Source organism: Paramormyrops kingsleyae, chromosome 10 (assembly GCF_048594095.1).
Source record: "Paramormyrops kingsleyae isolate MSU_618 chromosome 10, PKINGS_0.4, whole genome shotgun sequence".
In the NCBI taxonomy this organism is placed as follows: Eukaryota; Metazoa; Chordata; class Actinopteri; order Osteoglossiformes; family Mormyridae; genus Paramormyrops; species Paramormyrops kingsleyae.
This window is the reverse complement of record NC_132806.1, coordinates 2,729,176-2,745,488: the sequence shown is the minus strand read 5'-3', so window position 1 is coordinate 2,745,488 and position 16,313 is coordinate 2,729,176. Positions and strand designations below refer to the sequence as shown.

The 16,313-nt window shown below is 40.2% G+C and overlaps 1 protein-coding gene across 2 annotated transcripts in view; it reads left to right on the top strand.

Moving 5' to 3' along the window:
* The window catches only part of LOC111851629 (phosphofurin acidic cluster sorting protein 1), a 52,083-nt gene that overhangs the window by 23,210 nt on the left and 12,560 nt on the right, over positions 1–16,313 (top strand). For both annotated transcript variants that reach the window (XM_023826700.2, XM_023826699.2), the window contains exons 2-9: positions 10,627–10,714; positions 10,806–10,895; positions 11,029–11,154; positions 12,228–12,372; positions 12,779–12,870; positions 14,756–14,839; positions 14,942–15,001; positions 15,134–15,294. In XM_023826700.2, the coding sequence (XP_023682468.2) occupies positions 10,627–10,714; positions 10,806–10,895; positions 11,029–11,154; positions 12,228–12,372; positions 12,779–12,870; positions 14,756–14,839; positions 14,942–15,001; positions 15,134–15,294 (846 nt within the window). The remainder of the gene's footprint in view (positions 1–10,626; positions 10,715–10,805; positions 10,896–11,028; positions 11,155–12,227; positions 12,373–12,778; positions 12,871–14,755; positions 14,840–14,941; positions 15,002–15,133; positions 15,295–16,313) is intronic.

Below are 16,313 nucleotides of genomic sequence, written 5' to 3'. Positions count from 1 at the left end.
AAAATGAAACCTAACCGTCTATCGGTGCTGCTTTAAGGTTTAAATCCCACCATTCTGCACCACTTTTTTACTGTCACTGTGGCAACACTGGGCTTTTCCCTTGGGTCTAAATATACCACAAAGGTCTCTCTTCCAGTCTGTGAGTGTGACCACGCTTTATTCCCTGAACTGTAAGTAGGACTGCCACATCTAATCAATAATTTTGATTATAATCAGTAATAAAAATACATGACAATGAATTTTGTCATTGATTGGTTGAATTTATGTGGTTTGCTTATAATATCACCTTGCAACGTTAACGCTGATGTGTTAAGTCTAGCCATACTGCACTTTTCTGCGTGCCATCATGGTCCTCGCAAAGTTATGTGTGTAGACTCTTATGTACTGTGACGGCCCTTAAAAATGGTTTCATTGCCAGTATCCGCCCCCAGACCAGGGATACAAAGGTTCCCGGTTATGGCAGTGGGGAGCTTGCTGCCTCCGACTGTTGTAGTATAACGTAAGTATGACTTGAATAAAAAGCACCTGCTGTACAATCCTGCCTTTTTCCTCCCTTCATTTTGTTGCCTCCTGTCTGCCGTAATGTACATACTAATGGTGGGTGAGGTGGTGATAATTTATTGTGACCAGTTGCAATTGTATCATGCTTCAAAGTTATTGCAAGAATCGCAGTGCAGCACATTTACATTTACTATTATTTAGCGGATGCTTTTCTTCAAAGCAAGTGTGCATAAGTGTGGCCAGGCTAAGCTTCCAATGAATGCACGGTTACAAATGCACTATTATAACACTATTATTATAATGACAGGACAAACAGGCAAGCGCCTGTCAAGTGATGCCAGCGTGTTTGGAGGTTGTAACAGTACTACAGTAAAAAACAGACGATGTGAAACAAAGCAATTTCAGCCTGCATAACATCTCAATGCTGTTTGTATGTCTCACTTCTTTGTCAATTATCTATCTCAGGGGATCTCAACTTAGTGACTAGATCTTGAACTAAAAATAGTTTTTTTCTGATTGGTTAATTGACATTGCTACATATAAGGGTTGGGTGATATCACATCGATATTATGTCACAAATGTACAATAATCACCAGGGCTTCAAATGACAGGTGAAACATTTGGAATCATTGCTGTAGCCCTACATTGAACCCTTTCTAAGGCAGCAATGTCCTTCTTAAGGTATGGTGGCCAAACCTGCACACAATGTTCTAGGTGGGGTCTTACCAAGGAATTGTATAATCTTAGTATCACCTCCCTTGACTTAAACTCCACATACCTAGAGATATACCCCAACATCCTTTTGGCCTTTTTTATTGCTTCCCCACACTGGCGAGAGTGGGACATGGAAGCATCAACATACACACCGAGATCTTTCTCATAATCTGCTACCTTTATTTCAGTGGAAGCCATAAAATATCTGTACTTTATATTTCTGCTCCCTACATGGAGTACCTTACATTTGTCTGCATTAAATTTCATCTGCCAGGTATCAGCCCAGTCACTATTTAAATCAAGAGCCCATTGTAGCCTCTGTGCTGCTAGTTCAGTATCTGCTACACCACCCACCTTGGTGTCATCTGCAAATTTAACCAGTTTACTGTATATATTGATGTCAATATTGTTAATGTGACATTGTGCCTCTAATAATTACCCACTGCTTCCTGTCTGTTAACCAGTTTTCGATCCAAGTTGCGACAGTTCCTGAAATCCCTGCAGCTTTGAGCTTAAGCAGGAGCCATTTGTGGGGGACAACATCAAAGGCCTTCTGGAAATCTAAGTATAGATCACATCATAGGCCTTTTTGTGATCAATTTCTCTTATAGCTTCCTCCAAGAACTCATGTAGATTAGTTAAACAGGATCTACCTCTCCTAAATCCATGTTGGCAATCCCTCAGAATGTTATTTGAATCCAGGTAATTTACCATTTTCACTTGGATTATAGCTTCCATTACGTTTTCAGTTATACAAGATAAAATAATTAGTCTATAGTTTGCTGGATTACTTCTATCCCCTTTTTTGAATATGGCCGTTATATTAGCATGCTTCCCATCAGAAGGTACTACACCAGCAGATAAGTATTTCTGGAATATTAAAGTTAAAGGTTGGCTAATAATATCCCTCATCCCTTTTTAAACTATAGGTAAGGTGCCATCGGGGCCCTGCGATTTATTAACAAGCAGTGTACTAAAATGGGTAAACTTTTATGAGCATTTTTAAAGTTGGTACGTGACTTGGGTGGTATGGTAATACGATATATCGCCAAGCCAATGTATCACATATACATAGTGTAAAGACTTCGTATTATATGTTTTATTACAAATGTGACTTAAAATACCTCTTGATGTTTCACCCTGACTGAGACACAGAGTACTCTTACTCATAACTATAACCATTATTGTAGGAGTGTCACCCTGACTGAGACAAAGAGTACTCTTACTCATAACTATAACCATTATTGTAGGAGTGTCACCCTGACTGAGACAAAGAGTACTCTTACTCATAACTATAACCATTACTGTGGGAGTGTCATCCTGACTGAGACACAGAATACTCTTACTCATAACTATAACCATTATTGTGGGAGAGTCTCCCTGATTGTGCCACAGAGTACTCTTACTCATAACTATAACCATTATTGTAGGAGTGTCACCCTGACTGAGACAAAGAGTACTCTTACTCATAACTATAACCATTATTGTGGGAGTGTCACCCTGACTGAGACAAAGAGTACTCTTACTCATAACTATAACCATTATTGTAGGAGTGTCACCCTGACTGAGACAAAGAGTACTCTTACTCATAACTATAACCATTATTGTGGGAGAGTCTCCCTGATTGTGCCACAGAGTACTCTTACTCATAACTATAACCATTATTGTAGGAGTGTCACCCTGACTGAGACAAAGAGTACTCTTACTCATAACTATAACCATTATTGTGGGAGTGTCACCCTGACTGAGACAAAGAGTACTCTTACTCATAACTATAACCATTATTGTGGGAGTGTCACCCTGACTGAGACAAAGAGTACTCTTACTCATAACTATAACCATTATTGTAGGAGTGTCACCCTGACTGAGACAAAGAGTACTCTTACTCATAACTATAACCATTATTGTAGGAGTGTCACCCTGACTGAGACAAAGAGTACTCTTACTCATAACTATAACCATTATTGTGGGAGAGTCTCCCTGATTGTGCCACAGAGTACTCTTACTCATAACTATAACCATTATTGTAGGAGTGTCACCCTGACTGAGACAAAGAGTACTCTTACTCATAACTATAACCATTATTGTGGGAGTGTCACCCTGACTGAGACAAAGAGTACTCTTACTCATAACTATAACCATTATTGTAGGAGTGTCACCCTGACTGAGACAAAGAGTACTCTTACTCATAACTATAACCATTATTGTAGGAGTGTCACCCTGACTGAGACAAAGAGTACTCTTACTCATAACTATAACCATTATTGTGGGAGAGTCTCCCTGATTGTGCCACAGAGTACTCTTACTCATAACTATAACCATTATTGTAGGAGTGTCACCCTGACTGAGACAAAGAGTACTCTTACTCATAACTATAACCATTATTGTAGGAGTGTCACCCTGACTGAGACAAAGAGTACTCTTACTCATAACTATAACCATTATTGTGGGAGTGTCACCCTGACTGAGACAAAGAGTACTCTTACTCATAACTATAACCATTATTGTAGGAGTGTCACCCTGACTGAGACAAAGAGTACTCTTACTCATAACTATAACCATTATTGTGGGAGAGTCTCCCTGATTGTGCCACAGAGTACTCTTACTCATAACTATAACCATTATTGTAGGAGTGTCACCCTGACTGAGACAAAGAGTACTCTTACTCATAACTATAACCATTATTGTGGGAGTGTCACCCTGACTGAGACAAAGAGTACTCTTACTCATAACTATAACCATTATTGTAGGAGTGTCACCCTGACTGAGACAAAGAGTACTCTTACTCATAACTATAACCATTATTGTAGGAGTGTCACCCTGACTGAGACAAAGAGTACTCTTACTCATAACTATAACCATTATTGTGGGAGAGTCTCCCTGATTGTGCCACAGAGTACTCTTACTCATAACTATAACCATTATTGTAGGAGTGTCACCCTGACTGAGACAAAGAGTACTCTTACTCATAACTATAACCATTATTGTGGGAGAGTCTCCCTGATTGTGCCACAGAGTACTCTTACTCATAACTATAACCATTATTGTAGGAGTGTCACCCTGACTGAGACAAAGAGTACTCTTACTCATAACTATAACCATTATTGTAGGAGTGTCACCCTGACTGAGACAAAGAGTACTCTTACTCATAACTATAACCATTATTGTGGGAGTGTCACCCTGACTGAGACAAAGAGTACTCTTACTCATAACTATAACCATTATTGTGGGAGTGTCACCCTGACTGAGACAAAGAGTACTCTTACTCATAACTATAACCATTATTGTGGGAATGAAACCCTGACTGCAGAAATGCATACAGTGGATTAACTGCTTGGCTGTTAAATTACACTATTTGTTTGACTTCTTTGTGAACTTCCTTTCCAAATTTGGCACATGTGACATTGACACTGAAAATAAAAGTGCCAGAGTAGGAAAAAGGTAAATATGCTTGCTGGATGAGTGCATTGGGTCACACTGTTTAAGCTATGAGCTGACCCTTTGTCTCAGGCCATCTTGCTCACTAATCCCTATAAGAGCCTGTCTTTGGCTCAGGCCATTCTACTCAACGGCCCATGCGGCTTCTTATGGTTGTACTGAGTGCCTGAGGTTCCCATGTGATGTGACAGTTTAGGTTGTGATGTTGCACCATATCCCAGAATTCAAAGCTAAAATCAAAACATTCAGCTACCTGTTTTATTCTGTTTTAAGACAATACCAGAGAAAGGCAAATATATGTTAAAAATATAGTCATTTGCAGTATTTATTTTATTCACGGTCTATGCCTTAAGATCTTAAGATCTTTTGTTAATAAGTGCCCTTTTGGTGGTTGTCTATGGGCTGATATTTGTGCCACTAGAAACGAAATGAATAGTGTATATTTGAATCTGCAGTTGTTGCATTAGAAAACTGAATCTGAATTTATTAGTTTGAATCTGAATTCCAATAACTTGAAACGGCATTTATCCTACCTGGAAAATGTGACGCTCTATACTTACAAATGCACTTCTCCCAATTCAATTTCAGTTTTCACAATTCAATTTCAGTTTGTTGAGACGCACAATTGGGGTCCTTGAGGAAAAGTAATCGACTCCAGGTTCACAACGCAACTCATTTCCACATTTCCGACAGTTCTGCAGGTCGGGGTAAAGAGGAGGCGTGTGCCGGGATATTGCAAGAGCATTACTTTATGATATATATGAGAATAAGCTTTATATACACAAGCGATAACATAGAAATTATCCGTAGGTCTGGTTAGTATGGTAGTATATTTGGTTAAATGAACGATTTCTGGCACTGCTAGTTTGTTAATATGGTAGTCTAATACAAAACTGGCTAGGGATATGAATTCTACTTCTAGTTTAGTTTAAGTTATTAAACAACCCTGTTCATATCATGTGGCTTTCTAGCAGTGTTTATGCTAAATATCTTTTAAAATATTCATCTCGCCGATATGAGGCAGACGTCAGTATTAATTTCTAATATGTGAGTATGGAATATTATTTAGCACTTCATAATGCATAGAGAATGTAATCATTAGGACTATAAGAAGCTGATGTAACTGTGCATAGTGACTTTGTAACCTTCAGAGAATGCAGACCAAATACTGCTGTGCACAATGTGACGAAAAACAAGTATGAATTAGCACCTTGTGTTGGCTTAGAAGTTTCTGTATCTGTTAGCTATTTTATTAGCATTTGATATATGAATATGTACTTTATTAGTGCTGCAGCTTGTCACTATGTTGAAGGACATATATTATTAACCCTCTAGCCAGACAATGTACAACAAGCTGAAGTTGCCAAGGTTTGCTACTGAAGGAAGGGATTCGCCTGAGTTCACGGCTGGGTATTCAAAAAACCAACTAGAGATGGTCATGCCACCATTATGTTCAGCCGAGGGACCAAACAGTACAAGAGATGATTGACAAACTTATCAGCTAGGGGTGTGGATCAAGGGAGAAAACAACGATGGTGAATGGTTGAAGAAATGATGATGCTTAAGTGACGAGATATTGTTACACGATAAGAAAATGTATAAAAATTAGTGTAAAACAGTATTGGACACACTCCTGCAGGGTGTCCAGCCTTGGCTGTAACCTCACTGTTGCAATAAAAGCTGAATCTGAATTATGTGTCTCAATAAATTGAAATTGAATTGTGAGAAATGAAATTGGATTGGGAGAAGTGAATTTGTAAGTATAGAGCGTCACATTTTCCAGGTAGCATAAATGCAGTTTCAAGTTATTGGAATTCAGATTCAAACTAATAAATTCAGATTGTTTTTTAATGCAACAACTGCAGATTGAAATATACAGTAAGCCCTCGGACATTCGGGAGGTTACGTTCCCAGAACCGTCGCGAATGAGGAGGATTTGTGGATGTTTGGTAGTCACTAAAAATGGTAATATGTGCTTATTTCTATGGTTTAAACCATAAATATGCTCCCATAACACTTTAATTTCATTTAAAAGTTAGCCTAATACATTACCTTTAAAAAAAACAAATGTTTGATGTAAATTAGAGTACAGTATCGCCTAACGGATATTTGTCACACTAGCACATTTACAGTACAGTATACTAATGTTACCCCTACTAATTCATAGAACACAGCATTGGCTTCTGTTTTCTTTTGCATTCACAGTAAGGTAAAATGAGTAAACGAACCATTTCAGTGTTTATAGCAAATGCTTCTCGAGGAACAGGCAGCAAACTGTAAATGACCTTACAGACCTTACAGCTAAAAGGAATGTCGAAAGGAAGATCGCATTGGAGGCTAAGGATGACGTTAAAAGTTTCTTCCAGTATTTTAACTCTAAAAGAGCTCTAAAAGCTGAAATTACTAATCTGCAGGATAGTAAGGGTCTTATAATTGAAAACGACATTGACATAGTAAATGAGTTCAATGATAGTTTTGCACGGGTATTCACTGTCGAGGACACTAGTAACTTACCAGTTCTTATTACTAATTCAACATCGTCTATAACTAATATATATATAACTGAAGCTGATGTTTTGCAAAGCCTAGCTAAGCTCAAAATAAATAAATCACAGGGCCCTGATGGCATCTTACCTATAGTGTTAAAAGAGATGAGGGATATTATTTGCCGACCCTTAACATTACTGTTTCAAAAATCCTTATCTGAAGGTGTGGTACCTTCTGATTGGAAGCATGCCAACATAACGCCCATTTTCAAAAAAGGGGATAGAAGTAATTTGTCAAACTATAGGCCAATCAGTCTAACTTGTATAACTGGTAAAGTTATGGAGGCTATAATCAAAGAGAAAATGGTAGATTACCTGGACTCAAATAACATTTTGAGGGATAGCCAGCATGGATTTAGGAGAGGTAGATCCTGTTTAACAAATCTGTTGGAGTTTTTTGAGGAAGCTACTCAGGAAGTTGATGATAAGAAGGCCTATGATGTCATCTATTTAGATTTCCAAAAGGCTTTTGATGTTGTTCCCCACAAGAGGCTCTCACTTAAACTCAAAGCGACAGGTATTTTAGGAACTGTAGCGACTTGGATTGATAACTGGTTAACGGATAGGAAGCAGCGAGTAGTTATAAGAGGCTCGATGTCACAGTGGGCCTGCGTTCATAGTGGGGTACCGCAGGGTTCAATTTTAGGACCACTTTTGTTCCTAATTTACATAAATGATATAGACACCAATATATACAGTAAACTGGTGAAATTTGCAGATGACACCAAGGTGGGTGGTGTAGCAGATACTGAACTAGCGGCTCAGCAGCTACAGCGGGATCTTAATTTAATTAGTGACTGGGCTGACACCTGGCAGATGAAATTTAACATAGACAAATGTAAGGTACTCCATGTAGGGAGCAGAAATATAAAGTACAGGTATTTTATGGGACCTACTGAAATAAAGGTAGCTGATTATGAGAAAGACCTTGGTGTGTATGTTGATGCTTCCATGTCTCATTCTCGCCAGTGTGGGGAAGCAATAAAAAAGGCCAATAGGATGTTGGGGTACATCTCCAGGTGTGTGGAGTTTAAGTCAAGGGAGGTAATGCTAAGATTATACAATTCCTTGGTGAGACCTCACCTAGAATATTGTGTACAGGTTTGGTCACCATATCTTAAAAAGGACATAGCGGCCTTAGAAAAGGTGCAGCGTAGGGCCACAAGAATGATTCCTGGTCTTAGAGGAATGTCATACGAGGAAAGGTTATTTGAGCTAAATCTGTTCAGCCTCAAGCAAAGGAGACTGAGGGGGGACATGATCCAGGTCTATAAGATTCTAACAGGTTTGGATGCTGTTCAACCGAATAGTTACTTCAGCATTAGTTCAAATACAAGAACTCGTGGCCATAGGTGGAAATTAGCGGGAGAACATTTCAAACTGGATTTAAGGAAGCACTTCTTTACACAGCGTGTAGTCAGAGTATGGAATAGTCTTCCTGATAACGTAGTGCAAGCTGAATCCTTGGGTTCCTTTAAATCAGAGCTAGATAAGATTTTAACAACTCTGAGCTATTAGTTAAGTTCTCCCCAAGCGAGCTCGATGGGCCGAATGGCCTCCTCTCGTTTGTATAGTTCTTATGTTCTTATGTTCTTATGTTCTTAATGACCGAACTGGGGGAAACAAACTTAAACGCAGACTTAAATACACTGGACTAATGACAGTAACGTGAAACAGCTGATCAGGCGGGGATTCCACACGAGGTAGATGAGGGGGTGTGGCACACGGGAGGATCGGACGAACAGGTCATGACTGTTCCAAAGGGAATAAACTTTGCGAATGGGATTCGCATCTTGTAAAGGTACAGTACAGTGTCTACATAAAAAGGAATGTTTCCATAAGAAATTCAATTAAATTTTATTTATATAGTGCTTTTAACAACAGTCATTGTCACAAAGCACATTACATTTAACCGGCCACAACCCCACCAAGTAAGCCTGAGGCGACAGTGGCAAGGAAAGACTCCCTCTAGCAGGAAGAAACCTTGAGAGGAACCTAGACTTGGAAGGGGACCCCATCCTCCTCTGGGTGACTAGGGGGCATGAAACTGCATTTACATTGACATTAATTTCAGTCCATATAGTTTTAAAGTCCCAGTTGGTTTCATGTAATTATCTCCAAGGAGTCCAGGTGAGGGTTCAAGCAGTGAAGTGTCGGCTTGGGATCAGCTCGGAACAGAGAAGATGGAGCAGAGTTATTGCCCTACACCTAACTTAACCTAAAGAAAGCCACGTTTTTAAAGGAATTTTTAAACTGATTTATATTGTATGTCTTGAACTTTCCCCAAAAACACATTAGAATCTTCATTAACTAAGTTTTACACTTGCACTGCAAATGCATGAAAAGATAAATTACTCCGAAAATTAAACATAAACACTTCTGTAGGGTTTTCTCAGATGTGCAAAAAAATCGTGGATGCAAATAAGTTCGGTTCCAATGAAATTTTCACGGATATGTGAATTCGCGAATCACGAAGCACGAATGCATGAGGGCTTACTGTACACTATTCATATTCAGTATCTAGTGGCACAAATATCAGCCCATAGTTATCTAGCTTCTGTTCTTAGAAATTCAGCTTGTACTTGCTTGCAAGTAGTATTTTTGTTGGAAATGACTAATCTGTATGTTACAATTTTAAGTTAAACCATTTAAAAAATATTAAAGTATGGGTCATTCCGCAAACTTTAAAATTTTTAAAAAGTTACAATGAAATACAGTATTTAATTTTTTTGCAGTGAAACCTTTTAGGTATATTACAATTGTTGCTCTGATTTGATGAAACTAGTAGGCAAAAATCAAAGAACACAAAACTAGATAAAATGTTGTTGAATCATTCAACTTTGCTGCACATAACCCGCAATAAACAATTTGAATGATAAAATTGAGCAGAAATATACATTTTTGGTTAGTTTTCTCTTTTTCTCATATCTGTAACTCTTGCCCTGGATTAGATGAATGTTTTTGTTTTATTGCAGAAATCAATGGTAATGGTAAAAACTGATTAAGTAACCCAGAGATGAAATTGGCAGTTTAAGCAAAGTATTGGCTATTGTTTTCAAAGTAATTAAAAAAATTTGAGAAAATTTATATGATACGGTAATGTGTTTGTAAGAGTAAAAAATGTTATGTTATTTGTCTTAATTTTACATTCATTTAGGGATTCGGTGTGTAAATATTTATAATTGTAACTTTTAATGTTTAATTACGATTAATCACATCTGTCACAGAAAACGTATTCATTTTTTATTGATTCACAGCCCTAGTTAAATGATGTCAAGTTGATCACTAATAAAATCCTAACAGTATCACCACCAGCAACACAACCTGAACTGTTACAAGATTTTATGCTGAAACATCCTCTGGTGACTTCTTAATGTTCTGCTGAGCTAATCTCTTCCTCATACTCACTTAGTTCCTTTGTTTCCAGACTATTCAGCCTGACCCTGAAGAAGCTGGTGATGCTCAAGGAGCTGGATAAAGATCTGACGTCTGTGGTGATCGCCGTCAAGCTGCAGGTGCCTGCTAGTCCTCTGGAGGCCACTGGGCAGTGCAGTGAGTGACACTGATGTTTTGTGGCCTGTCATCTCATTCCCATCTCTCCCTCAGGGCTCCAAGCGAATACTGCGCTCCAATGAGATACTGTTGGCCTCTGCAGGACTCACAGAGACGGACCTGCAGCTCACCTTTTCCCTGCAGGTGAGAAATCTCTCTAAGGCAGAACAACACATCAACATGGATGTCATTTACAGCCACATTTCTCCACCTTCAGAATGAACTTGCTGTTTGGAGTCTACTGAATGGTGAATTGCTTATGTCCCTGCCCCCACAGTACCCACACTTCCTGAAGAGAGATGCCAACAAGCTCCAGGTGATGCTTCAGCGCCGGAAACGGTACAAGAACCGGACCATCCTGGGCTACAAGACGCTGGCCCTGGGCTTGATCGACATGGCTGAGGTGGGGGACATGGTGACTTTCCTGTCACCCCATGAAGTGGGTCATGCCATGTGACCATTAACCAATCACATATAGACACTCCTCACTTATCGACCTACCTAACGATGGCCCAGACGGCAGCTCTCCGACCAATCAGTATTGTACGCAGTATGAGAACTTTGGTTGTGGAAAGGATGGTGTGGCTTCTCAGCATCTTGCCCCTCATCTCGCATCACCCTTCTCAGTCTCAGTCTCGTTCCTTCAGTCACTCAGTATTCATTAAATTAGCATTCACAATCTCCAAGGCTACATATTTCTTCTATAAATTTGTATTTTATTGTGCTTTATTGAGCTGATTTCCCTTTATTCTGTTTATTACAGTATACAGTGCACTACTGTATAAACATTTATAAATATATGAAAATGTTATAACATATATATTAAAAGAATATCTAAACAAACCCACTATCAGTACAGTATTCATGAAATATCGGTAAAGGGCGGTTCCTCGTTTATCAACCAATTTGCTTAATGACATAGTCATTCCGAACGGAACTTGGTCGCTAAGTGAGAAGTGTCTGCAATGTCTTCTAAGATTTGGTTCCATTTTATTATGTGTTCATCATTGATGTCCCAAGCCAGTACTTAAGATCCGCATTTTTATATTGATCGGAATCGGCCGCCACAGCCCAATCCAATGCCCAGTGTCCTGTGTCCAGCTAATTACATCAGTTGTGCGGATTGTAAGGTTCCATTACACACTGAAGTAAGTCTGAGGCACATGGCTTGAAACTACAAACTATCGAGATGTCAGCCATGTGGAAATTCAAAGTAGCCCAACAGCTACCTGGAATGTTTGCAATGCCATCCTTTCAAGAAGATGTAGCAAAATATTAGAAGATCGGATCAAGACTCAGAATCAGCAGATCTAAATATTGAATGGATTGAATCAGATTGGGGGACCAAAAAAGTGGATCTGGACATCCCTAATCTTGATATAATTGAAGAACCTGGGCTGTGGATGAGCTTGGAGGAGAGGGGGATTGTGGGACATGCGGCAAGCCAAGTTGGCTCTGACAGCATGTTACATGCAGGTCATGCAGCACCCCAGTGAGGGAGCTCAGGTGCTGGGTCTCCACAGCCAGGTGAAAGATGCATCTGTCCCGGTGGCTGAGATCCGCGTTCAGTCCCTGTCCAGTCAGCCCATCAACTACGAGGGGCCCAAGACTAAGTTGTTTGGTGAGCAGAGGAATTCCCTCAAGTTCCTCTAAACCCATTGATACTACTAGATTCTTTATGTGGTGACTAAAATATGTTACAAGTGTTGAATTAACCATAATACTGTGATCCTCAGGTCAGAATTCAGGAGCTTCTCCACTCTATTGAGACTGCCATAATAAATGCTTCTCTGCAGGGCACATCATAACTGTCCTTCCACTATAATCCTATGTGTTTGTAACATGAGACGTGCGTCTAGGTGGCATGCTTTACTACAGAGATTATTATGCAGTTAAATCCATATGCTCATGGAGGTGCTCAAAATAGAGCATCTGATATGTGTTAGGAGAAGATCACTATGTCTGTTGTTTTATTAGTATTCTGTCTTTCTCTGTCTGTACCATCGCCCTCCCTCCTTTCCCGGCAGATCGCTCTCCAGACATTGATAACTACTCTGAGGAGGAAGAGGAGAGTTACTCATCAGAACAGGATGGCAGCGATGACCCTGTTCATGGGCAGGTGTGTGCAGCAGAGGGAATGAGGGGAAATGGGAAAGAGAAATGTTAGGGCTGTGGGTCAGAAAGAGAGTGAGGATGAGCAGGGCTAGACATAAGCCGCGGCACCGCGGCCAATGGCCGTCGTGCCTTTCAAAATTGGCCGCACGCCTCCTCAAAATTGAAGTACCTTACGGCCAAGATTGGCCTGCCTTTAATGTTTGTCTGGCCGTATGCCCCCTTTTTACCGAAAGTAACGTTCATTACACAAAAGACTTGCGCACGACACGGTCCACTTTACCTCGTCAACAATCGATGCATCTGTACTGAACCCGAACCCAACCTTCGATACGAGAAACGAGGTCGACCCGCACATCTCGTAATTCCCAACTACTGAATGAACCGCAATGAATTCTGGACTAATACGATCATGTGTTCGTCGCATGATTGGCTGGTACGGTATGTATCGTCCAGCCTACTATGGAGCCACAGCAATGACAATGGTGCATCATCGGGGGTTACGTTTTTGATTGGAAAAGCCATCCTACGGTTTCCGAATAACAGATAGGTGTCCTTTTCGGTAATCATCGTGTAGTTGTCGTCTGCTGCTTATGCTGTCACCATGCCTCGCAAAGATCGAGAACGTAAAAGAAAGCAAGCTGAACTCGCGGCTACTGCCGCAAAATATTGCAAATTATCTACTTCGTTCAGGTAAGTGTCAGATGGTGTTGTAAAAAAACATTTGCCGAGGCAGAGCAGATTTGACTCAGAGAAGTACCAAGCTCTGCTGGGAGGATATAGGACTGGTAGCGTGCAGTGTGCAAAAAACGAACGTCAAGTCAATTGTCATGTACACTAAAAGAATACGGGTGTTCTGAGCAAACAAATACAAAAATATTGACGGCTCCTTTATTGTTGGATTTTGTTTTTTGAAATAAAGCTATATATATATCTATAAATATATATACTGTATATATTCTGTCTCAAATCGAAGGTCGTATTGCGTAGGTTGTCTAAACTTGGTAATTACAGTAATTGGTAATTAGTGACTCAGTATTGGCCCAATGCCTTTTTGGAAAGTTTCTGCTTTTTTGAAAATAAAAAAATGCATCCTTTATGGAAATAAAATTCCTCCACAAGGCCCGAGGTGTCCTATGAAATTTAAGTAAATGAAAAAAACATTTTTTCAAATTAAAATTTTTAATTTGTCAATGACTTCACAAAAAACAATACCACTGCACACTAGCTAATTTACTCCAGATTTTGGCCTTGTGCCCAGGCTTAATGGCCTTGTGCCCTAGAAAAAATATGAATAGCCAAGGCCAAAGTGGCTGTGCCCTCCTAAATCCTTATGTCTAGCCCTGGATGAGTAGAAAGGAGGTGACAAAAATTAGGTTAGATAAACTTTATTGATTCTAGGTCAACAGTGGTGGGATTCATACCTATGTCCCTGCTTAGACTGGAGCCTTAATCGAGTGCCTTAGACTGCTTGGCCATACTACCATTCTGTATGAAATGAAATAAAAATGAGTGGAAAGGAAGAGTGAAGAGAGAGGCAAGGGGTGTGACAAAGGGAGGAAAACAAGAGAGAGAATAAAGAGGGGAGGGAGATTGGCAAAGAAAAGGTCGATGAAGTGGAGGGTGGATGGAGAAGATGGCAAAAGGAAGGCTGGTGCTGAGACCAGAATAGAGGATAAGAACTAAGACAAGAAAGGTGAGGTGCTGATAGTGTTGGGGTTTCACATGGAAAGGTGAGGTGCTGATGGTGTTGGGGTTTCACATGGAAAGGTGAGGTGCTGATGGTGTTGGGGTTTCACATGGACAGGTGATTACAGATCATTGAAGTAGAACATTGAGGCCTATAAACGCGGCTGTGTGTCAGTAATAATCTCAGTGCTCTTTGTCTGCAGTACCTCTATGATGAAGAAGATGAGGTTCGGAAGAAGAAACCTCGGCGGAAGCTTACATCCAGCGCTGCCATCACTCGTGTTAATGTGAGATGCTGCAGAAATTAGTCTCTCCTTTTCCTGGTTCCTTATACTTAACCAGAAATAAGCTAAACTCAACCCCACTGACCTTCGTTTGTTCTCAAACAGCAGCCCAATATCAAACAGAAGTTTGTTGCCTTGCTGAAAAGGTTCAAGGTTTCTGATGAGGTACTTGTTTCTCGGTGTCCTGTGTGCTGCTTGTTTTGTTTTTGTCCCACCCTAGAGACATGTCTCCATTCAAGTTCTGGCTGTCTCTGCATTGGTTGCTCTGTATTAATCTCTGTTTGTTGGTGCGGACAGGTGGGTTTTGGACTGGAGCATGTGTCCCATGAGCAGATCCAGGAGGTGGAGGAGGACCTAGATGAGCTCTATGACAGCCTTGAGCTTTACAACCCCAGTGACAGCGGCCCTGAGATGGAGGAGACTGAGAGCATCCTTAGCACCCCCAAACCCAAGCTGAGGTACCCATAACTGCACACACATTGACATGCAAACACAAAACGCTCCCATAACTGCACACACATTGACATGCAAACACAAAACGCTCCCATAACTGCACACACATTGACATGCAAACACAAAACGCTCCCATAACTGCACACACATTGACATGCAAACACAAAACGCTCCCATAACTGCACACACATTGACATGCAAACACAAAACGCTCCCATAACTGCACACACATTGACATGCAAACACAAAACGCTCCCATAACTGCACACACATTGACATGCAAACACAAAATGCTCCCATAACTGCACACACATTGACATGCAAACACAAAACGCTCCCATAACTGCACACACATTGACATGCAAACACAAAATGCTCCCATAACTGCACACACATTGACATGCAAACACAAAACGCTCCCATAACTGCACACACATTGACATGCAAACACAAAACGCTCCCATAACTGCACACACATTGACATGCAAACACAAAACGCTCCCAGAAATGCATGCACATCGGTTTTGTGTTTAGATCATGCCTGTGTACATTGCCTACGTTTGTAGTTTTTGGGCTTTGAGATACTTATTAGTATATCTGTATGAAACATTAAATTTAACATGTTTTTATGAAGCCAGCAGTAAATGCATACTCCTGAAAATTTATATCAATTGAGCAGCCTTGAAAGCCCCATGTGAGAAGGTCAGTCTGATTTTTTTGTTGGATGGTGTGATCATAGGCAAGTTTCTCAGAACAGTCAATTCCCTCCAGAAATGTCATCACCTTTCATAAGGGATCCAGCTGATTTGGGAGCTGTGATGCTCTTTTTGGGAGAGAGATGGGCAAAGCAAGTGAGAGACAAACAGAAATCGAGGTATAGGAAAAGGGGAGATGAAAGAGTGTGTAGAGACCATAAACAGTCCAAGGTATAATAGGTCTTTTTGAGAAGTATCTGAATTCCAGTATGATTTGCAGAGATATTTTGCAATCATTTGACAACTCAGAACAATTAGGGAATTGTTTG